Source organism: Festucalex cinctus, chromosome 21, assembly GCF_051991245.1.
Source record: "Festucalex cinctus isolate MCC-2025b chromosome 21, RoL_Fcin_1.0, whole genome shotgun sequence".
Taxonomy (NCBI): Eukaryota; Metazoa; Chordata; class Actinopteri; order Syngnathiformes; family Syngnathidae; genus Festucalex; species Festucalex cinctus.
Window position 1 is genome coordinate 3,171,727 of NC_135431.1, and position 23,422 is coordinate 3,195,148.

General features: G+C 40.4%; 1 protein-coding gene across 5 annotated transcripts in view; it reads right to left on the minus strand.

Annotated features, from left to right (window-relative positions):
* Positions 1-127: 127 nt before the first annotated feature.
* Positions 128-23,422, minus strand: part of tmem63a (transmembrane protein 63A) — a 39,362-nt gene continuing 16,067 nt past the window's right edge. The window contains exons 6-28 of one of the 5 annotated variants that reach the window (XM_077510424.1): positions 20,642-20,743; positions 10,658-10,855; positions 10,506-10,585; positions 10,235-10,313; positions 10,118-10,155; positions 9,885-10,027; positions 9,493-9,544; positions 8,169-8,277; positions 8,027-8,097; positions 7,873-7,953; positions 7,603-7,720; positions 6,499-6,632; positions 6,082-6,225; positions 4,306-4,459; positions 3,980-4,086; positions 3,789-3,875; positions 3,060-3,125; positions 2,758-2,920; positions 1,867-1,972; positions 1,341-1,508; positions 1,140-1,255; positions 1,012-1,062; positions 128-929 (exon numbers count right to left, since the gene is read on the minus strand). In XM_077510424.1, coding sequence (XP_077366550.1) covers positions 783-929; positions 1,012-1,062; positions 1,140-1,255; positions 1,341-1,508; positions 1,867-1,972; positions 2,758-2,920; positions 3,060-3,125; positions 3,789-3,875; positions 3,980-4,086; positions 4,306-4,459; positions 6,082-6,225; positions 6,499-6,632; positions 7,603-7,720; positions 7,873-7,953; positions 8,027-8,097; positions 8,169-8,277; positions 9,493-9,544; positions 9,885-10,027; positions 10,118-10,155; positions 10,235-10,313; positions 10,506-10,585; positions 10,658-10,828 — 2,385 coding nt within the window. In that variant the 5' untranslated portion in view covers positions 10,829-10,855; positions 20,642-20,743 and the 3' untranslated portion in view covers positions 128-782. Of the gene's footprint in view, positions 930-1,011; positions 1,063-1,139; positions 1,256-1,340; positions 1,509-1,866; positions 1,973-2,757; positions 2,921-3,059; positions 3,126-3,788; positions 3,876-3,979; positions 4,087-4,305; positions 4,460-6,081; positions 6,226-6,498; positions 6,633-7,602; positions 7,721-7,872; positions 7,954-8,026; positions 8,098-8,168; positions 8,278-9,492; positions 9,545-9,884; positions 10,028-10,117; positions 10,156-10,234; positions 10,314-10,505; positions 10,586-10,657; positions 10,856-11,354; positions 11,577-11,734; positions 11,806-12,735; positions 12,764-13,609; positions 13,692-20,641; positions 20,744-23,422 lie in introns of those variants that run through there. The other 4 variants (XM_077510426.1, XM_077510427.1, XM_077510423.1 and 1 more) reach the window with 4 other exon arrangements.

The following is a 23,422-nucleotide window of genomic DNA, read 5'->3' on the forward strand; positions in this document are numbered from 1 at the left end:
TGTTGAAAAGTGAGAGGGTATTTTTGTTATTAAAAATATATATATATTTTTTAAAAAGAACATTATCATTTGTTAAATATTAAAAAGCATATTTAAAAAAAAATGGACCCAAAAAATTACAGAGATGTTGATTTGAGAACAGGGAATATATATATATATTTTTTTAAATTGTGAAAATTGTGTGAAAAGTACAAACATGTTTGTTTTAGTAATAAGCAAAACATTAAATTGTGAAAAGGGTTTCATGTGTTACAAAATGTTTTGGATTGTTTTATATAAAATAGAATACAAAAAAATTGAATCAGTTTGCAGTTCAAAATTAATGTTACAAAATGTTTTGGAGGACAAAAAAAAAAAAAAAAAGATTCTCCAATTGTCTGCTTAACTAGTAACCCCTGAAGCTGGTACATAAATAACATCTATGACATAGAAAGTGCATTATTAACATGAAGTGCTTACCTGGGCAGGGTCCGTTTGAATCATTAAAGCGCTCACTTACATCTTTGGCATTGGTTAATGCTTATTTTGTTCTCATGCAACATTAGTTTCATCATTTGTCAAGACAGTGATTCAACTGTTTTTTGCGTTTTTTCTCAAACAAAGCTGTGCAGGATTTTTCTTTGGCAACTAATCACAAAGGCCCAGAAGTGTTCTTTCTTGTAAACATAGCTCTCAAACAAGTGGCATCGTTTTCCCATTGCATTCATCTTTTGACACTAATGTGTCATTTGGTGACTGCGTTCATTTCACACGGGAGAGGAAATGCCAAGCGAGATGTTAAACTACAAGTCTATTTTTGCGACGCTGCCCTCTACAGGACTGGAGCTGCGTGGCGGGCTGCCCTCCGTGGAGCCGTACGACTGCCGGGCCTGAGCCGCCTTCGGCGCCTCCGCTGACGATTTCGGATTCAGCACTCTGGGTAGGTAGACCTGTTTAAAAAAAAATATATATATATATGCACAAATATGTTTAAAAATATGAATTAGTGAAACTATTACGCCATGCATTTACCATGGTGTTTTCTTCCACTCCCTCAGGCGTGTCCTCGTCTTCCTCTCTCACCTGTGGTAGAACAGAAGAGATGTCACCGGGTGATGAAGAAATGTGTAAGTCGGTTAACACGACGAGTTGCGGCTCACCGTGTAATTGTGAGGACTCAGGTACTGGAAATGGCCAAAACAGGTGTAGCTGAGGCAGATGAGGATGGTGACGACAAGCACCACCAATGTAAACAGAGACGTGGGTGCCCAAAAACCTGGAACGTAAGAGAAGTTGATAAGATTTTAACACTGGCTAAAAAAAAAAAAATGTTTCAGAAGGTGGCAAAAATTGTCACTAACCTGTCCTGAGGACAGAAAAGAAATAAAGCCATATTAGGCAGATGATGGGCGCGGCCAGAGCTTGATTGACAGCCTTCAGGTGGACTTGGCGGTCCAGGCGCGTCGGCAAGTAGGCAAAGTACAAGTTGTGCTTGTCCACCAGGTGCTTCAGCGTCATGTAGAGGAGACCTGGTGGGGGGGGGGACACGTAGCCAGTAGGAACTTTTTGAAAGGGAGTCTGGCCTGCTTTGACATTTTGAGGTTAAGAACTACGCAGGATGTGAGAATACGTGATCATGCCGTACTTCCCTTATTGCATGGAATCGTTTCATATTTACAGCCTTGTTGTGTTTTTCATACAAATATGAGCTAGCCGACAGATTTTTTTAAATGATATCTTGTAGAAAACTGGTGGCGTTCCACAAGGTTTGCTGCTAAGTCCACTGATCTTTGACTATTTATTATAGCATTAGTGATCAAAATTCATGTACAAATTGTGGAACGGAGCTCGACCGACAGACCGAATATTCTCTCTGATGTTACTCACCAAAAGGCACAATAATGGGACAAATGACGCTGTATGCCATGATGACGGTAAACACGCACAGGATCCAGCCATACATGGCGCCGTATTCAAACTCATAGGCTTGGTTCTGGCAACAGAAACAAAAGAATGTCATTTCATAAAACAGAGAAAAATACAACTTGCTACTAGGAGTGGGAACCTCTGGGTACATTCACGATACGACATAAGGCTCACGATAACGATTATCTCGCAGTATGACGATACCGCGATTATCGATATATTGGTTGGGTAATAAATCCACTATAATCTATCATAAGACTAATCATAAACTAATATTATAAATAATAAATAAAAATAATATAAATAAATACAAATAAAATAAATAAAAAAATATAAAAATATATTATATATATTTTAAAAAAAATAATAATAAAACTAAGCTCATGAGTCTTCTTCGCCTGAATACTTTTACGTCCCTTTCCCCTCCACTCTTATGAGGTGCTCCCCCTAGTGGCCCGCCAAGTAATTGCTCAATAAGTAATGGACAATGGAGCCGTTACAGTGGCCTAATAACTACAAATATTGCGATACTTACGTAGGCGTATCGATAATCTATCGGGAGACGATTTATCGCGATATCGATATATCGTCACACTCCTACTTGCTACAGTATTGAATATCTTTTGTCTGGCCTTAACAACAAATTAAAAACGTATATATTTGAGTGATAAAAGGAGAAATGATTGATATAACATTGCTAAAAAACAAAAAAACAAAAAACAACAACAACTTAATTTGCTTCTCATAAAAATAAGTCAGTCTGGTCAGAAACGTGATGACAAATCATCTAAAAGCTGTCTCGTTTCAGTCAGCAGCTGTAAGCGTTTGTTGCCGTAATGGTCCGTCACAAACCTGTTTGACGTATTTCCTTTCAGCGGCCGAGCGGGCAAACACCAGGCGGATGGTGTAGAGGAGCAGACCGGGCAGCCGCATCAGATCCATGGCCGAGCCCACCAGAGCCGCCGCGATCACGTAGTTGACAAAAAAGGCCCCTTGGTCAGGTAAGAACACGCATCTGGTATAAAGAGGGTCAAATCAAAGAGGCAATATGTTGAATTGGGGCTTTTTATATCTCAGAATGTGCTGATAATGTAGCAGAACATTTAATGTCGTTAAGTAAAAAGGACATTTGTGCAACTGTGAAAGGAACTTACTCAAACCTCAGCTTCCCATCCGTTAGAAATTCTTTGTCAAACAGCCAGCGGAAAAACAAGGCGAGACTGCAAGGAGAGAGAGAGAAAAAAAAAAAAAAACTTGTTCAGTTATTGGCAAAATATACTGCCAAAAATCAAAGTTCGGTACGTTACTTTTCAATAAAACCTAAATACAAATTGCTAAGGGCAATTTACCCAATAAATGAAAGATTCTTAAATATACAAATTAGGGGTGTCAGGTGAAAATGATTAATCGTAATTAATCGCAAATTTTACATCTGTTCTAAATGTACAAAAAAAATTTTCATACTCTTAACATAAAAGTGGAAAAATGTTAAATAGAAATGGCTGTATCTTTTATTCATTAATACAGTAATTTCAAAATAATTAATTAAATTGAGTTAAAATTAAAAAGGTGCACTGTACTGTAAAAACTGAGTTTGATATTGATTTGTGTTGAGGCAATTTTTCTGCCTCTAGATGGCGTAACTGCATTTGTTCGACAATGATGACACCTCAGTGCATTTTTCTTTTCATTTTAAGAGCTAGATAATCTTTAACAAAGTGCACATTTTTAAAATTGTGTAATACAACTGACCCCAGTCATTAATAGCGCGTTAAAAAAAAAAAATAGTGGCATTAAGGAACTTTAACGCACTAATTTTGACACCCCGAGTACAAATATGAAGTTTTTAGTTATCAGTTTACGGTGTAGATGACGAAAATGACCTGGTGAGTCCAAGCGAGGGAAGGATGAGCACCATGAAGAGTAGGAAGAAGTAAAGCTTGTGCATCATGCTCAGCTGCTCGCTGGACCTGGGGAAGAAAAAAAAAACACACAAAAAAAAATCGCACACGCGGGGGCGCAATTCAATCCAAAGCGCTATCTGGCCCCGCCCACCAAGCTGAATCCGTCACACCTGCTCCAGTGCGCCTCCCCCAGCGTGGAGTAGTAGACGATGGTGGGCAGCAGAGCGGAGAAGCACCACAGAAGGAAGGTGGGGAAGAACTGACTGATGATGGGGCTCTGAATGGGGGGAAGATTTGTAGTCCAGTTTTTTTGTTCATGAACTAAAATTTCCGCAGATTTTAATCCAGTTTTTCTGAAGTGAAGTACATCTTATATACTGGTTTCGTCCCGATTATTGTTTACTAATGAGGGTTTTAGTCTCGTCTAGTTTTCGTCTGGCGGAAAAACGCGTGCTGACGAACATATTTGTGTTTCATTTTCGAAATGAACACGTACGTTGAGATAGTAGATGGGCTTGGTGACGTTGAACTTGTCCATGGTGTTGATGATGATGGCGGGCGTCGTGAGGAAGGTGAGCAGGAAGAAAAGCAGGAAGTTGAGCATCACGTAGCGCATGAACCAGGAGAAGCCCTGAACTGACAGATGGTCCCTGAACATGAAGAGGAAATTGAGCATTTTTTTGTCAATCCCAGTATTATTAAATGAAAGGGAAATCGCCTTCCCAATAGGGATGTAACGATATCCAAACATCACGATACGATATGAAGCTCACGATATGATAATTATCACGATATTGTGGCGATATTTAAATATATCACAATATTGTAAAAAAAACAAAAACAAAAAAACCCATTGTGCTTTTGTACATAACAGCAATGCATATAAACCACCTCCAATCTCTAATAACAATATTGAGGCACTTAATAATGCAAGCACACATTGATCGCGTCACAAGCAAATTAGGTTCCCCTACATCTGACAATTAGCATAGATTTTAAACATAGAAGGCCAAAACATCCCTAATAAAAATTAAATTGCACTAATAAAATAGCCACTAGAGGGTGCTAGATCTGCACAAATGAAAATAAACGACGTTTTTAACAGATGTTCCTTTTAACTCATTTGCTCCCAATAACGTGTAGATACGTTTTTTTTTATGTTCTAAGTGTCCCAAAGACGTATTTATACGTTTTTATTGTGTGTTTTTTGTTTTTTTTTACGCTAGAGCAGGGGTGTCAAACATAAGGCCCGGGGGCCGGATCAGGCCCGCAATGGGGTTTAATCCGGCCCGCGAGATGGTTTTGTAAAGCTAAAAACAAAAAAAAAAAAGACTGTCGGCCCAATTAATCAGCCGGCCACAATCAAAGCTTATAAATTCATAATTACACAAGTAAGTCTCAGTTGAGCAATGCATCTTGTACATGGAATTGCTCTGAATGTCGTTATTTTAAACACAATTTAAAGTTAGTTTGTTTAAAAAATAAAAACATGAATCAAACACAAACATGCTGAATAAGACACATTCAACTACACATATGACATGGATTAACGTCCTTATAACTTCATTAACGGCACCCGGCACACAATCAGTGAACAATATACAGGTTTATGCAAAAAAAATTTAGGACAATATTTGTACAGATGCGCCCCACAATTTAGGGCTGGCCCACAATTAGCGAAAATCTGCATGTAATTGACGGCAATGTTTTACAAATTATTTTACAATTTTACCGATCCGGCCCAATTGCGAATATATTTTCCTCCATGTGGCCCCTGAGCTAATATGAGTTTGACACCCCTGCGCTAGAGCATACTCAAGGCTTTGATGTAGCCTCTCAACTGCAAAAAACGGTTGCAGGAATGGTAGTTATTACACAGACGGCCAGCAGGTGGCAGCAGAGCAAAGGAGATCAACCAGGGCGATGTAGAAAAAAAGGTAAATTACTTACAATTTTAAATAGATTTGTGAAAACTGATGAAACTTAGCTCCCTTCTAATGCTAATTGCTGCAAAACGGAAACAGATAGAAACATACTTTTTTTTCCTGATGAAAGAAGAGACGAGGTTCCATGCTTTTATAGCAATAGAACACAATATTCTGTAGGCCTTGCAAAATCAGTCAAAATCCAGTAAAACAGCCGGGAGCGAACGGGACTGCGAAATGTGAAAATGGCGGCGAGTGAATGAGTTAAATATCGTGAACATGACGACGACGATATTGTGGCAGTTTTAATATCACGATATTGCCCTTATCGTGACATCCCTGCTTACCAATAAAGGTTTCTGGGATGGGGTGCAAAGCTGACCCTCCATTTCCTCACTTTGATGCTCGCGCTCTTGCTGGACGGTTGAGGCTGCCGGCCGCAGCAGCAACTCGCTCCGCCGCAGTCCAGCGCGTTGAAGTCTTTCAGAATGCTAATGAGCGTGCAGGACAGGCACATTAGACAGGAATCATGAATTTTTTTTTTTTTTTTTTTTTTTTTTTTCAACAATGGCAAGCATCCAAGCGTTCCGGTTATGCCAGAAAAAGAGTCGAGTCCATTTTGGCCCCCGGCCCAAACACATCACAGCGGGGTCTGTGACAGCTAACGCCGCTTAGCGGTGCTGACCGTGCTGGACCGGGTTGTAATATGGATTCCCGGCTGGCAGGAGGAAAAAAAAAAAAAAAAAAGATCAATTGCTACTCACTACTTGGCCATGGCCTCCGTCTGAAGGGTGACAAAGGCGAGCCCCAGGGGGCGCTGTGGCACCACTTCCACCTGCTGCCTCACCTCCTCCAGCAGGTCTTTTTCTTTGCTGCTGTAGTACTCGATAGCGTCCACCTGAAGGAATGAGCATGCGCAAGTGATTCATACTGAGGATTAAAAGTTTCACCCAGCTGAAAGTCAGCTTGAAGCTAATTTCTTGGGGAAAACCAGAAGTATTCCTGTCACAGCCTTAAAGAGGAAGTCAACCCAATTTTTTAGTCAATGTAGCTCGGGCAACAACCAATCACAGCTCACCCGTTTTCTGAAGCTGAGCTGTGATTGGTTGTTACCTCAGCCCTGAGCAACAGTGATGTCATCATCAGTCGACAGCAAGCGGCAAAAATGGCCGCCCTACTGAGATGGGTAAAAACAGCTGGATTTTGCTCCATAACTCTTGTTCCAGGTTTCGTAAAAAAGAATAAAACAAAACAAGTCAATTTAATATTTTGGTTGATGTTAGATATCATTTTGCTTCATCTTTCCTTCCTTTGGTCCTTCCTCTGGTCACCTGACTACTTATGGCGGGACTCTGAAGTATCCGGTGGTTAAGGTGAAGGGTCTTGGATTTATAACAAGTTTCATAAAAAAAGAAAAAAAAAACAAGTAAATGGAATATTTTGGTTGATGTTAGATCTCACTTCGCTTCATCTTTCCTTCCTTTGGTCTTTCCTCTGGTCACCTGACAACTTCATGATTCTGGCGGGACTCTGCGAAACCTGTTATAAATCCAAAAGGTAAAAATTTTGCCTACGGTTCAGACGACCTTGATTTGTTATTCCACAATTATAATGTCATGTTTAGACTAGTGAGGACACATCCAAGATATTATTGTCAAGAAATGTTTAAGGTTGACTTCCCCTTTAAATTTGAATGTGCATATGAGGGACAGTCAGCTAAGAAAACCCATTCCTTCTGTTTTGGTTTTGAAGCGGCCATTTTAGTGTCATGGATGTTTTCAGGAGTCCTTAAAAGAAAATTCTGCTCGCACAGACAACCCCGTAGGACACCTTTCACGACAAGGTGAAATCATCTGGTCCACGCTTACCTTGTCACAGGTGGCGCAGCAACAGAGGTAACCGCACAGTCTGGGATGTATCGTTTCCCGCTGGCCCGTCTTCTCCAAGACACGCTCGTAGTAACGCAGGTTTTTTCCGGCTCGAACCCTAAGGTGGAAAAAAAAAACAACTTGGCAAATTGGATTGAGCTGTTGTTAACATTCCTGAACGAACGTTATCACAAATGTTTCAGATTACATTTTTCTGGCATGTCAGAGCGATAGTCATTTTTTAAATTTATTTAACCTTCATATTCTTACCTTTCCTTATCGAGGTGCATGAGCTTGGCCACATCATAAGCAATGTTGACCGCACACACTTGGCAGCTGGGATACGCCTCTCTGTACAAAAAGCACATCAAACAATAAGGAACAGCGCCGAAAGCAAATACTCCTCTTGCTAGCTTGTACTCACGCGAAATGCGTCTTCACGTCGTCCTCTGTTGCCGTTTTCGGCACAGAGGTCACAAACAAGGTGTTTCTGGCCTACAAACATGACAGGTTGATGTCCAGCGCACAAGCATCAAAGTCCGATTTGATTGGAGGCCGAAACTCACCGTATCTGGACCCATGCCTTTCATTTGCGACGTGTGATGTCGTAGCAAAACAACAGTGAGGGCAAGATAAAGGACGGCAAACACCGTGTGAAGCCACAACCAGTCGTTACTGGGGAGAAAAAAAATAAATAAACTCACCCACTCAATCAACGTTTTGTGCAGTTCAGGTCAGTGTGAAAGTCTTCAAAAACATGACGTGTGTTATGGTTCTTTGTACAGGGTTCCTGAGCCCGAATGTGTACATGAATCGGACTGCGTTATAGTCACGCTAACCTAAGCTAACACGGTAGTTAAGTTATAAATAAGTACATATTTTTATGATGAACGCACTACTCTCTGGATCTGAGATCTAATCTCTGAGTATCAAGAGATTACAGCAAGTAATTGAAACATTTATAGTGTCAAATTCTGTGGACCTAGTATAGAGCCTTGCGGAACACCATCGGTTATCAATTAACAACGGAGATCAGCTCCTATGGTGATGATGTAACTAGGGCTGGGTATCGTTTCAGATTTCCAAAATCGATTCGATTCCATTCAGAAGGGCCCGATTCGATTCGTTATTTGAAGGAAAAAACACTCCCCGAAGTCAAAGCTAACTTGCCGTTAGCACTTGCTAACTTCCTGTTTGCGCTACGCTATCGATGTTTTAAAAACGTACAGTGGATTTAATCCTTAACGTTGTGTATTTAGTTTTACAGTTAACTCCAACTGCGGTGTCATTAAACAGCTTAAAGAACGCTTCGTGACAACAGAATAACATACGCTACACACGTGCTAGTTGCTAATGCTACGCAAGCAAAATGGTGCATTCAGAGTACTTTCATAGTGTCGGAAACTTCGGCTTTCTTTGATAACATTTAAAGGGGAAATTAATCTGCCATTTAGCTCAACTGGCCGATGTTTGAAGGCCAATAATCGGCCGATTATAATCTGTGGCCGATTAATCGGTCGGGCCCTACTTGGCACATTAATTTGCGGGGTAAAAAAATCTTTTAAAAGTATTGATTCATGGTTTTATGAATCGATATTGGGTTATTAAAAGGAATATTGATTCGATATATCGATATTTTAGACCCAGCCCTAGATGTAACCCAAATATTTTCACAAGTTGGAAGGTGTCGTTCGTCACGAATCTACACGAACACAATGTGAATGTGAAAGCATGTGAAAACTATTTCACTGCACATAGTTAATGACCTCTATTGTAAACTAACTTGTCTATTGTAAACCAAAGGTCGAAGCTAGTGGCAGTCCGAGACATTTTACATGCCCACTGTAAGTTTTATTGAAGTTTTTCTGCTTCCATGTTACAGTTTATTACCCCTTTTGAAGATTCCCAATGGTCGTCCTTCCAAAATTCTGCGGCTCATTGCCTGAAAAACAATTAGGATGGGGAAAAAAAGTGCGCTAAGAGAGAGCCATTGATTTTTTTTTTTTTCCTTTTCTCTCCACCTCATTCAGTTGTAATATTATTGCCATTAAACTGTTAAGATGCTGTAAGGTGCGTTTAACGTCATAAAGTGACATCAATCTTAAAGTGGGGCAAAAAGGAGAAGCAGTCGTAAAGGGACTTTTTCTTCCACTTTCACAAGTTAATTTCTCAAGAGGAAGTGAATCTGGTGGAGTCTTTTTTTTTTTTTTAAATCTACGAAGAACAGGCTATAATTAAAAAAAAGACGAATCAGCGCGAAATTACGAGGTGCCAAAGCTCACCCAGCAGGTCGCCCGTCAAGTTGACGGGCAGTATAATCGCGAGGGAGGTGACGGTGATAACCAGCAGCAGGATGACCAGGTGACGCTGGAAGGACAGGTAGTGGACGGCGTCTCTGCCGCATCGGGCTTTGATTTTCTCGTCGCTGGGAAAGACAAGCGGAGACGTCGTTTCAAAAAAAGGGGATCATCGGGACGTGAGCACGAAGCCGGCGGTGACAAAAATGACTACTCACTCCATTCGGAGAATGAAAGGAAGCCAAGAACAGAAGCCCTAAGAATGATGAGAATAAACGTTCATTCAGATTGTGACAAATTATTAACTATGTCACAAATAATGGGATTCGTCAAACCATTTCGTACTCCAGGTCGTCACCATTCGACACACAGGACGACGTATGTTTGTATCGACGGCGTCCCGACCCGGTAACCCTAAAACGCAAAGTTCAGATGTTAACAACGGAATTCTGTTAAAAGTATATCCAACCTGTGCATGTGATGAATTTGCTATGACGACAAAAGCCATTCCTAAAACTTGATATATATATTTTTTTATTACTTGCTTAAAAGTCAGCAAATTCAAACCCTGCCCAAATCCAAACGAGTGTCTAATCCAAAACGAACCCTTCGTTGTCCGCAACCAGAGCCAGACGTCCGTAGTCCCAGAATTTCTTCCGTATAATCGAAAACAGGATCAGCAACACCTTTAGGACCCAAAAAAATAAATAAGTCATCCATTTGAGCGAACTTTTATGGACAAACGGGGGAGCTCGTACCAAAAAGAAGCTAAAGTTGAGGAGCAGCACAACAGGAACTCCCCCAAAGTGGACTCCGCTCAGGACGGTATTCTGCGTGCTGTTGTAGCAGGTCTTGTCCTTGGGGCCGCTAGAACCGATGGTGTCATTCGAGCCCACCAGGGACCACTGCTCCCACCACCAAGACGACATCACTGCAGGGGAGCTGCCACTTCTTGCCTGCATGCAATGACACACGTATGGAAATGATGTCTTTTATTTGTGTGTACAGGCATAACAAGCAAAGCATTTCAAGTTCAAGTGACAATATCCCAAAGTTTTCCTTTCCTAAACTCTGACCCGACCACGGGGCTTCTGGTCACGCACGTTTGATGCGTTTTGTCCCGCTCCACGAGTGTCCGACATGTGAAATAAATCAACAGTCAAGTGTCCCTCTTCTCTCCACGCCTTATAAATGACCCTCACGCCGAAAGTCACGGGTTGTGCATTTACTCGGATCGGTCTAACATCTGGAATTCGTCTTCAAGTGGACGAGTCACACTCCAGAATCCGAATGACAGACGCGTCCGCCATCTTTGCGTAACGTACTTTCCGGACTTTTGTTTCGGGACTTTTGCGCTAATGGCAAATTAAATAAAGTTACGAAAGACTAACTAAAAGATGTGGTCGGTGGGGAGAAGTTTAGAAAGTCGACTAGAGAACCAAGAAATGTTCGTACCTCACTGACGACGAGTCACCAGCGTCAACATCCGCCATCCACAAAACTTGACCAGCTGGTTCGAAAAAGTGACTTTGGCTTGTTACGTGGCCGAGAGAAGCGCAGCACTTCCTGCCTGCCTTCCTGCCTGTTGTGTTGTGTTGTTGAGCCGCAAAGTAAACTTTAAAGCGGTGACTCAGGACATCAACTGTGAGCAAATGCCGTCCTACTTCACGCTCCGCGCATGCGCAGACTGTCGACAGCTGTCAGAAATGTCATGTCACGTGACTTCGGAACGCACAATCGAAACTATCAGAGTTTAAAAGGTATGAGCATTGATTTTTAAGTAGAATAGTAAGCACGTGTCAAGCGAAAGTCATACTTTTCAGCTGAATACTTAGGTAAATCTATAAATGATTACTTTTTGTCCCCTTGTAGTTGAATTTCAGCGTTACATCTGTGAGGAAAGTATCTGACAGTGAAGGAAGGCCAAAAATAAATTCAAATGCAACAAAAAATGTACGTAAATGTCACATAGCTGCAGTTTTTTTTTCTTTATAAGATGAGATGTTGCCAGGTTCCGAAAAAGTTGTCCAAATTGAGCCGTTAATATTTCACTTTTGTGTGTATTGCATTGCAGATAATTTATGAAGTTAGTCGACTAAAAAATTGGATTAAAACGAAAATACAATCAGATGATAACATGATGACTAAAACTTTAAATGAATTTTAGTCAAAAGACGAACTAAAATTCAATTAAAATCTAGTGGCAGAAAATGACTTCAACACAAATAAATATTACTTTTTTTCCCTTTTTTTTTTTTTTTACAGTACAGTACATCAGTTTAATTTGAACTCAATTTTATGAATGATTATGAAATGACGGTATGAATAACTAAAATATATATATTTTATTGTACAGTTGGAACAAATATAACATTTGCCATTGTGAGTTGAACTACTGAAGTCATGTGATTAAGCATTTCTTTTTGTCACATTTTTATCTCACGTGACCACTCTCATTGCGCAACACCGAACCTCGCGCAAGTTAAACGCCGCAAGAAAGCCAAATAGAATGTTTGTGTTTTTGTTTTTTTTCTTTCTTCCCACTCCCAGCGGGTTTGGCAAAGCAAAGATTTGAGCAGGGATTTCGCACGCCATCCGACACGGCGGTCGGTTGGGAGCCGTGCAGCGAATTGTGCGGGACGAAGCGCGGCTAAGCAATGTCACGGGTTGCCAGATCAGATGGTGCAATGGACGAAGCCAATGCAATTAGTCATTCAATTTACTGTAACATTGTGCGCTTGTGCAGCCCCCCCCCACAGATTGCCATGATGTGATGTTTATAAACTGTTCATTTCTGCCTGCTGTGTGTTTGTGTCGCATGTCAATGTGTACTCACGCTGATGTTCGTGTTGTGCACACCAGTGTGTGTGTGTGTGTGTGTGTGTGTGTGTGTGTTCATGCCTGACTGTGGGACACGTTGATTAGCGCGCCGGCGCGGCTCAGCTCCCAGCTGTCCTCCCGACCGACCGCTGATTGAAACCAATCAGGCTTGCGATGGCCCCATTGCAGTGACCCCCCCCTCACCCCGCCCGCCCTCGGCCTAATCACCTGCTGATTGGCTCACGCAGGGACAAAACCGACCCCCCCCCCCCCAAAGCCCCCAGCCCACCGACCGGCATCGCCCCACTCCCCTTTTGCGCAGAAGGTTAATTTGAGCAGCGGATGAAGCCTCCAGGAGGGAATAGGAACGTGTGCCGGCTGATATTGCGTGGATATAGCCCACCTGTCAATCACGGCCACTTAGGAGGGGGCGGGGCAAGTCAGGGAGGAAGGAAGAACACATTCCTGGTGAAAGATGGATTTGGGTTTTAAGAACTGAATACGCAGTCAAGCAATTAACTATTTTACTAATCGAGTAATTTTTTACAGCCGTTGCTTAAATTGAAATTAAATTGATTTCTGTAGTCCTTTGTTAATTGTAGTCGGATAATCTTTTGCATTTCAAGGGATACTTCATTTATTTAGCCCATTATAGCAAATAAAAAGTGAATATTTTGTCTAGAATTAATTTGATACTTTCATTGTTTTTCACGTACAATTAGTACCTTTAAAAAAAACACATTTTGCAACTTGGTGTCGACTGAAAATGACATCACATGGGCTCAGGTAACCTAATTGCCTGTTATTTATCAAAAGAATAGTTATTTCAAAAAGGCCTTTTTAATTCATTGAATTTTGACACTTTTGGGCTTCCATACACAAGCACTCACCACAACAGAAATGACGAGAAGCGTTTGCGACTGCAATGTGCTGTAGTGATGAGCTAATCGTTAGCATAGCTTCCTCTCTTCTTCTACTCGACTTCTTCTTCTATGTATTTTTTCCAGCGTTCTAGTTGTTTATGGCACCAACGTTGCCTCTCACAGGTGGCGCATTTTATTTTATTTTTTTACTTCATTTGTGTCTGACTTTCATATTTTAAAAATAAGGTATATTAAAAATCGGTACGTGTGTTTGTGTGTACCCTGCTTTTACCAAGATTGTATTTTAATCGAAATGTCTTCTTTTGTTGCCCCTGAAATTTAGACGGTAAATGCTGTAGTTACGTGTTTTATCCAGAGAGAGGCGCTGTTGCATTCACTGTCATTTCAGTCGTAAATAATTTTCATCCATTTTTTTTTATTTATTTTTTTTTTAACTTTTGAGCTGCTTTTTGCTTCTTCTTCTTTAAATCAACCGCTAGAATCCGCCGTCTAATGCATAATTCATAAATTAAACACAATTTAACCATTTGTCATCACAGGTCATGTGTTAAAAAATTAATCTTGAGCTCATTTTTCTTTTATCCCACAAATTTTGTACAAGTTTAAAAATCTCCTTTATCAATATTTTGACATAAACTTCGCCAACTTTCCTTTGGCTTATGTGTGCACGTGCGAGTGTGTTTGCACACAGTAGTTTGTGTCAGGTTCCTCTGCCTCCTGGTCCCCGGTGGGCAGAATAATGTTGCCAGATTAGCATAGCATTAGCATGTCATTTCCATGTCATTATCCCAAAGTAGCGCCATACAGCTGTAGTGAACTTTGCATCAGATCAACTGTTTGGGGGTTCTGCAGCTGCGAGAATGAACCCGTTTAGTGAGAGTGGCCTGTTTGGGGTCGCACACACTTGTTTACAAGAGGGGGGCCAGAGCTGATGGTTTTTAAAATGGCGTCCAGATGGTGACAAAAGGCTCGATTGTGGCAGGGCTTCAAAGTCCCGCCCACTCCTGCTGTCCAGTGACTTTTATCTGCATCTCTCAACGACGGCTCACTCTCGGATCGAGAACTCGCACATCAGGTAGACAATTTAGAGTGAACTCCCGATTATCACCGGGGATACGTTTCAGATTCACCTGCAATCGATGAATTCACATTCACCTCCAACACAACTGAGCCAGGTACGATATTTTTTTATTTTATTTTATTTTTTTTGATGGAAAAAAAAAATAGTAGGCTAAGGTGTTTAAAAAAAACAATAGTAAGGCTTTTTTTTTTTCAAAAGAGAAAAAAAAAAACCAAAAAACAAAACGACCATATATAGTAAGAAAAAAAAAACAACCATTTATAAGTGTTTTGTTTTTCAAAAAAAACCTCCAAAAATAAAAAATACATTAAAAAAAAGAGTAAGGTGTTAAAAAGACGACCATAGTAAGGCTTTACAAAAAAAAAAAAAGACAAAACCACCAAGAAAAAAAATAAATAAAATAAAGACAACCGTGTGTTTTTTTTTTATCTTTTGTTTTTTTGAGGAAAAAAACGACCATGTATAATCAGGTATTTAATAAATAAATAAATAAATACATAAATAATAATAATAATAATAACGTGTTTTAAAAAAACGACCATGTATAGTAAGGTGTTTAATTAAAAAACAAACAAACAAAAAGACTATGTAGGCTATAGTAAGGTGTTTTTGTTTTAAAACAACCACAAAAAAAAGACTTTGCTGCAATGCCGTTACATGTGGGAAAGAGGAGCTACAGCCACCATTACACGTTTCAGCTGTTTCGTGAATACCAGTACAACTTAGTTATGAACTGCTGTCTACCACAGCTCACACCCAGACGCTCACACGCACACAAACGGGGCAACATGCCTCTTAAAGCTTGCAATTTTTTATTTATTTTTTTGGGTGCTGAAATATATTTACAAAGTATTTTAAAGTGTGGAGGAGGAGCTAAACTCGATATTGCAGAGTTTCACTTTTTTTTTTTTCTTTTTTTTTTTTTTTCCTTCCGTGTGTTGCACTTTCTACCTTGTTGCTATTCTGCCCGTGCCTGCAGATGTTAATAATGCCCGTGGCGGTGCTGGTGGCTGCTGGCCGAGCTCCAGCGCACTGGAGGGGGGGCAAGTTGCCAGAGGAGAGCACACAAACAAGCAAACACCAGCAGGAGAGACGGCAAGACGAAGGGGCAGTCGCTGTGTAATTAGTAGCAGCTTTTTAGCAGCCCCCCCGCTTCACTTTAATTAAAAGCGCCGCAAACAAGGAAACGGGAGTGAAAAAGGGGATTTTTTTTTTTTTTTTTTTTCTTCCACTGAGTTAATTCCGGCCTTGCCAAGGGGCAGATGTGCAAGTCGGCGCCTTGGAGAGAAGCCTGATAGCTGCCAGCGTTTCCCCACTTGGCTTCTGGAAAGCAAAATTCACCCGCAGTTTACTCGTTTAAAAAGTGGAGCAGGAGTGAATCGCGACATCGAAAAGCATTTAAAGGAATGCTTGACTCATTGAGACATTTTCAGCAGTAAAAAGTTCATAGTTGGTCGATAAATTTTTCATGTACGATTAATATCTTTAAAAAGTAATTTTTCTACTTGCTGTCGACTGATGATGACATCACCTTTGCTGACGACCAATCATGGCTCAGTTTACTGACCAAATTCAGAAAAGGTGAGCCATGATTGGTCGTTACCTACGTCCTCAGCACAGGTGATGTCATCATCAGTCGACAGCAAGAGGAAAAACAAAACAAAACACGTTTTTAAAGGTATTAATTGTACATGAAAAATAATGAAGTTATCAAATTCATTCTGGACAAAATATGAACTTTTCACTGCTGAAAATTGTTCAATGAGTCAAGTGTCCCTTTTTAAGACACGCCGCTTACTCGATGAATCAGTGCTGATCTCTTGGTTTGCAAGCATCCATTTTTCGATTTGGAACTTGTCGTCGTTAGGATCGCTAGCAAACTCGTGCTGATTTTTAGCAGAAGATGAGGACAACCTGGATTAACCACAGTGCGAGAGAGAGAGAGAGAGATGATAACCAAGTTTATTTTAGTTAACTAAAACTAACGAAAATTCAAAAAACAATTTTAACAAAATAAAATGAAAATGAAAAGGCTTTTTAAAAAACGAAAACTAACTGAAAGCTACATTTTATGTTTACAAAACTAAAACGAACTACAATTATCTCTCTTATACTCTTCTGCCACCTGCTGGCCGTTTTTGCAATAACTACCATTGCTTTAAGCAACCTCTTCAGGTCAGAGGCTGCATCAAAGCCTTCTGAATGCTCGAGCATTAAAAAAAACAAAAAAAAAACAAAAAAACATATAATTACGTCTTTGGGACCATGGCAATATTTAAAATAGAACATTTTTAGACGTTTTTGGGAGCAAATGAGTCAAGGACTATTTAAAAACAAAACAAAAACTAGTACAAGTCAAAGGTCGGCATTGTAGCGCCAAATTAATTTAACGATGACGATTTAGCCCCAAATAATTTCAGCAAATCGGTTACTGAAGAATCGCGTATACACCTGGTAGCCCTTTGCAATTTTCAGTCGTAGCTCTCAATTCCAGAAAGGTTTGTGACTCGATTTGCATACCGTTAACGGGAAACTTTAGGCATCAACTCGAGACACAAAAAAAATAAATAAATTTTTTTGGCACTTGCCAACATCGATGTGTTTTGCTGTTGTCATAACGACGAGGATGATGAGTGTCAGAGAAAGGTGATGATGAAGACGGAGACATTTGGATCGTGTCTGTCTGGGGGGGGGGGGGGGGGGGGGGGGGGTTCTAGTGATGAATCAGCGGTATCGGCCACGGCGCCGATGGAGGATTCTTTGTCTTCAATAACCTCCAGCTTTTGTGGATCCATATTGCTGAGCGAGCGCCTTGGCAAACTCACTCGTTCTTGTCTCGTTCCTCCCCCTGCAGTAACATCTTCAGCCACATGATGGCAGCACCACTGGCCGGGTTGCAAGTTGCTCTCGTGAGAGTCGACTGCTTCCCAGATGATTGATTCACAGAATAATCCTAACTTGGCAGTGACTCACGGCGGAAATGATTTCGCTTTAGCGTTCCCTGGAAGTCATTAGTTTCATGACTTGATGAATGCAAGTCGGATGGCCGCGCCGTACGGACCCCCGTCGCTCGACTTTTGATCACGTTTCCTTCATGTTGCTTTTTGTTTATAATGTGTAGAGATAGTAAACATGTGACGTCATCATAGCAACATGACATGCAAATAAGCCACCGATTAATGAGACAGGAAGGACGTCGGCCATTTTGTCTTTTTTTTTTTTTTTTTTTACTACCAATCAATATGTAGCTCGTCATCCGACACGTTGACATGAGGAAAGAAAATCCATCTTCGGGTTTAGTATGTACGGCGCTTTGTTACAGCTGCGGTTGTTCGTTACATAAAGTGCCCTAGAAATCAACGCGTTCTGTTTTTATACACGCTGCGCTGCTTCTGCTGTGCACAGCTTGGCCTCCAGGGGGCAGTGTGGTGCAGGCAACACGTGTAAATTTGATGAAAAGAAGAAGAGTTGACTGCGCTTCACTCATATAATATAACTAATATAACAAGTTTTTTCAGAAAAAAAGAAGACTATATGCCAGTTTTATTTCAAGGTATTGCACTCGCCGTTTTATAAGGGCCTACAAATAAGAAAGAAAAAAAAATTGAAAATTGTGATTAATGAAATTTTAAAGAAAAATGCTATCTTGGGATATATAAATCTTTCTTTAAAATTATATATTATTGTGGTTTTGGGGAAATATGTATCAAAAGTAGGGATGGCCCAGATATACATGGTATTGGTATCGGTGCCGATACCAGACTTATTTTAAGGTACTTTTTTTTTTTTTTTTAAATGAAAAATAAATAATTAAATAAATACAAAATAGAAAAAAATTAAGGCACACATGACGGTGGCTGATACCAGAATCGGCTGCCCTCTTGTTGCCATTTTACAATCAGACCTTCATGTTCCAAATTGGAAGAATAGAAAAATTGCCATTAATTTCACAAAATTTTAAGGAAAAATGCTAAATTGAGATATATAGGTCTCTCAAAATTAACTTTCTTTTTTTTTTTTTTTAATAAACATACTAGTGGTATCAGTATCGGTGACCTACTCAAGTGTTGAGTACTCGTACTGATATCGGTCTTTAAAAAAAAAAACAACCTGAGTATTAGATCATCTTTCTGTCTTTTTAACTCGACCTCGCTGCTATTTTTGTAGACTGTGGCATTTTTGCACGATGTGTTAGCATTAAGCTAGCGGCGACGAAGTTAGGCGTTTGTCAGACGCAGTATCCGTTTGTTTACATATTTTGGTGTACAGTGTTTTAAATATATATAAATATTCACTACTGCATAATGCAACCTGAAAAAACAAAAACAAAAAAAACTGCACAGGTATTAACACTGCTGCCGAGTACCACTTTTCTAACCTCCCTCTCTTGCCTTCTCTATTACGCCCCTCCCCCTTCCTTGCTTCGACATGTCATCTGTATGAAAGGTCTTTGCGACTAAAAGGAAGTGACACTTGGTCAGGTAGGAGGAAAGTGAGAGGGGGGGGGGGGGGGTGTAAAAATCAAGGTTGGCAGCTGCGTGGTTGGGTTGCGGGTGGCGCTCAGATGCCAAAAGCAGCCACTTGGGGGGGGGGAGCGTTGAGGAGGAAGGAGATAAGGAGACAGACAGAGAGCGACAGCTAGCAGCCAGCCGGCAGAAAGACACTGATATCCCCCCCCCCCCCCCCAGTCATCTTTCCCTCCTTCCTTTTGTGCCGCGTCTCAACGGAGCCGGGCTTGAGTGGCAGGTCGTCACACATCAGCTAGCAGCTACAGCTCGCTTTCTCCGCGCGCGTGTGCGCGTGCGCGCCAGCCCAGAGCCCAACAGATCAGGGGGGGGGGGGGGGAAGGAGAGTCTAAAGTGGGTTTATCAGTGCTTGCTGAGAGGCAACACACACACACAAACACACACACGTGGCACCAAAAACAGAAAGTGAAAGAAACAACAACAACGGCGTCCAATTTGATGCACAGGCCGGAAGACGCACGCGGGCGCGCACGCGCACTCACGCCGAGAAAGAAAGGGGAATTAGAGCAAAGCAAAGCAAAGCTGCCAGCGTGAAAGCGCCTTTCTGCCTGCCTGCTAGCAAAGAGATGTGACCGGATTCTTAAGCAGAGGCAGAAGGCTGCTTGGCGCACACGCTCATATCTCAAGGTTCAGATGAAGGCTGCTGTCTCATTCCTCATCATCGTGTTACTTCATTCGATCAGACGTTTGAAAATTGAGTTCTTAGTTTTAGTCCAGTTTCAGTCACACTTATTTATTTATTTTTTAATCACAGTGAGTCATTCTGTTTTTATTTAGTCCATTTTAGTCGACTATAAATCGAGCATTTTAGTCTTTATTTTAGAATACGGAAGCATATTGCATTCACTTGGAAAAAAACAACAATTTTTTGGGGGAGCTTTGTTTTTTTGAGTCTGTTTTTCTGAATATTTTTTTTTCTGTTTTACTGAATAATTTTTTTCTGTCATTAAAAAAAAAAAAAAAAAATCCGAAAAACAGGGAAAAAAATACTCAGAAAAAAACCAAACAGAAAACAAATATTAAAACAAAAACAGAAAGAAATATTCCAAAAAACATTAAAAAAAATAAAAAAAAAACAGAAAAAAAAATATTCCCCCCCAAAAATCATTCCAAAAAACAGAAAAAAAAATATTCCAAAGAAACAAAGACAAAAAAAATTCCAAAAAACAGAAAAACATATTCCAAAAAACAAAAAAATACAAAAAAAAAACAGAAAAAAATTCCCCCCCCAAAAAAAAAAAAAAAATATCATTCAAAAAAACAGAAAAAGAAATTATTCAAAAAAACAGGAAAAAAATCATTCAAAAAAATAAATAAAAAAATGAATAAATAAATAAAAATAAAGTTCCAAAAAACAGAGCACCAACTTGTTTTTCAGAATCATTTTTGTTGGACCTCTGAACTCCAAATGACTTGTCGCAGACCACTGACCTGTATAATATATGTGTGGATAGCCGTTAGCCATACACGCCAGCGCAAGTAGTTGAAATCACAGGGCGGCCATCTTGTTACTCCCACGTCGCAAGCAGATTGCTGTATAAACGATACGTACAGATGAAACATATACAGCTATCGGCTATCCAGTCATAGACAGAACTTTTCCTCTATGATTTTTTTTAACTAATTATTTCGATCCGGCTAAGCCCACAAAGTACAACGTGATATGTTTTGCACAACCCCTCACTAAATTTTCTTGTCTTGTTTGTGCCAATCGTGTTTGTGTTATCTTGAAGCGAATACAAGCCATTATATCCTCGTTACCAACTGCACCCCCGTCCATGCTATGTGAACACAATTGCGATTGTCAGGGCTAATTAAGACGCACGCGTACGCGCGAACCTTCTCCCGCCTCGCCGCGTGGCGTGCAATATCTCTTTGCGGGCCTAATTACGTCTTTAAGTGTGTCATTAGGGGGCCAACGTAAGTGGCGGTTTGCGCACACGCGACACGCTCGCGCTTGGGAGAACACAAATCACGCTTGACGCCCCGAGAAACATGGCCGCTTGGCCGCACGCGACCACAGGTTGCGCCTTCGCACGTAAACAGAAACAAAATCGGATGGAAACAATGATTGTGTTTTTGAAAGTATTTATTTACAGTTTATATCTGAATTGATATAATGACGCAACACGATTTTGCCTGCAAGGTGATATTGGTGCGAAAACTATTATTAAAATCGGAAAATTGAAACTCCAGATGGGATATGACTGCATGACTCAAGATACAGTGTCAAAAATATAGCGTTGAACCATTTTGAAAAATCATCTAATTGCAAAAATTTTTTCTTGTCCAAATTACGATTGCAATTTAATATGTGATTATTTCTTCAAGGTCCTCTTCCCATGTATTTTTATCTACATTAAACAATATCTGATAGGTATAACGATTAATCGCTTATCAAATTATTATTAAATTATTAATTATCGTCGTTTTTTTTTTTTTTTTTTTTTTTTTTACCCCCCTCCGGTATCGGTCACTTGTACTCGTTGGTGTCACAAGTACTCGAGTACTTGGAAAAAAAAGGCTGGTATCGGCCCGATACCGATACCCGCCCATCCCTAGTAAAAATAACTCGTCTATTTTATAATTTAGGAAATTATATCTCTAGTTGAGATTTCGTTTTTTTTGCAGTTCGATTTTTACGATCCAATTGTCGATCATATCGGCACAGACTATCAATACAAACGTCTGTGCCGATAGGATCGACATAACGCTCTCGTACCAGATGCCGTCGTTAGCCGATTCCGTCAATTGCCCAGCATTCATTTGTGAATATTTTCGAGTATGTTAACACAAGCGAAAGCTATCCAAGGAGAAGGCAAGTAAGAGATTGCTGAAGGCTTGTTTGTTCCCAGCAAATGACACGTGTTGCTGAAGAGGAAATGATCTGCTTGCCCCCCCCCCCCCCCTTCATCTTCTCAACTCGGGCACATCCATCGCTCGTCTGTCAAGGCGGGAGTGCAGCCAATCCATCACGGGTCGAGACGTTCAAATAGCAAAATGGCCGTCGCGTTTGCGTAACAAAGTGTAGACGCACATTTGAGCCTCTCTCTCTTTTTTTTTTTTTTCCCTGCGCCCCTCACCTTTGATAAAACGCTCGACTTGCGTGATGTCATCGTGGCGCATTGGCTCCGCTTCTGATGAAATATCACATGATGAAGTGGAGGCGGGGCTTCACACGCACGCACGCACGCACGCATCTCAGCCGCACACCTAATCCGAGCAGCGGGCTCAAAAGTCCCGCGTGGAGTCGTTATGATGTCGTGGTGGCAACAAGCCAGCTTTACTGATGGCGTGTTGTTTTATTTACAAAACAACCGTTGATGTGGGCTCCATTATTTTTTTTTTTTTAATGAATGAAAAATAAAATCCTCTTTGGATTTATGAGAGCCGTTTTCACGCTTGTTACCGCAAGAAAAATGAGTGCTGATCAGCGGGTATTAAACGGGGGGACACACAAACGTTGGTTGTGTTTTGTTATCGGCGCTTCTTGTTGTTGTTCTGAAGTCAAAGCCAAAAAGTCGGATTGATTTGCTTTTCATACGTTTGGTGAATTCCACCAACAATTTGGATTTTGACCAGGAAATTGGATGCTAACTGTTAGCATGGCTAGTTTTGGTCACGGGATATTTTGAGCAAGCTGAACACGCTCTCGTTTTCCCCTCATTAAAAGTCCAAAAACGTTTCCGAATGCAGCTCCACAATTAATTTCAATTTGGAGTATAAATAGATGACCAAGACATCACGATATAATACGATAATTATCACAATATTGTGGGAATTTTGGCGAAAAAAAAAAAAAAAAAAAGTCATGATACAGTGTATCAAAACTAATGTTTTTGTTCGTCTGTTTGTTTTTTACTCGGATGCTGACAAATATTTGCTGATTTATAGGAGTGATAACCGCCGAAACAAAGTGGCCAAAACATTCCTAATTAAAATTAACCTGCACTAATGAACTAACCCACCAGAGGGAGCCGGAACGGCACAAATGTAATACAACTTTTTTTTAATTTTTTTATTTTTATTATTATTTTTTTTTTACAGATGTGCTGCTTGTAATATCGTGACGAAGACAATATTGCGATATCACGATATTGTCGTTCTATATCCTTAGAAACGATTTGGTGGAGTCTCTGCAAGACACGGACGTCATTTTGTTGTGATTTTTTTTTTTTTTTTTTTTATGCGACAACGTCCCCAAAAAGCCTC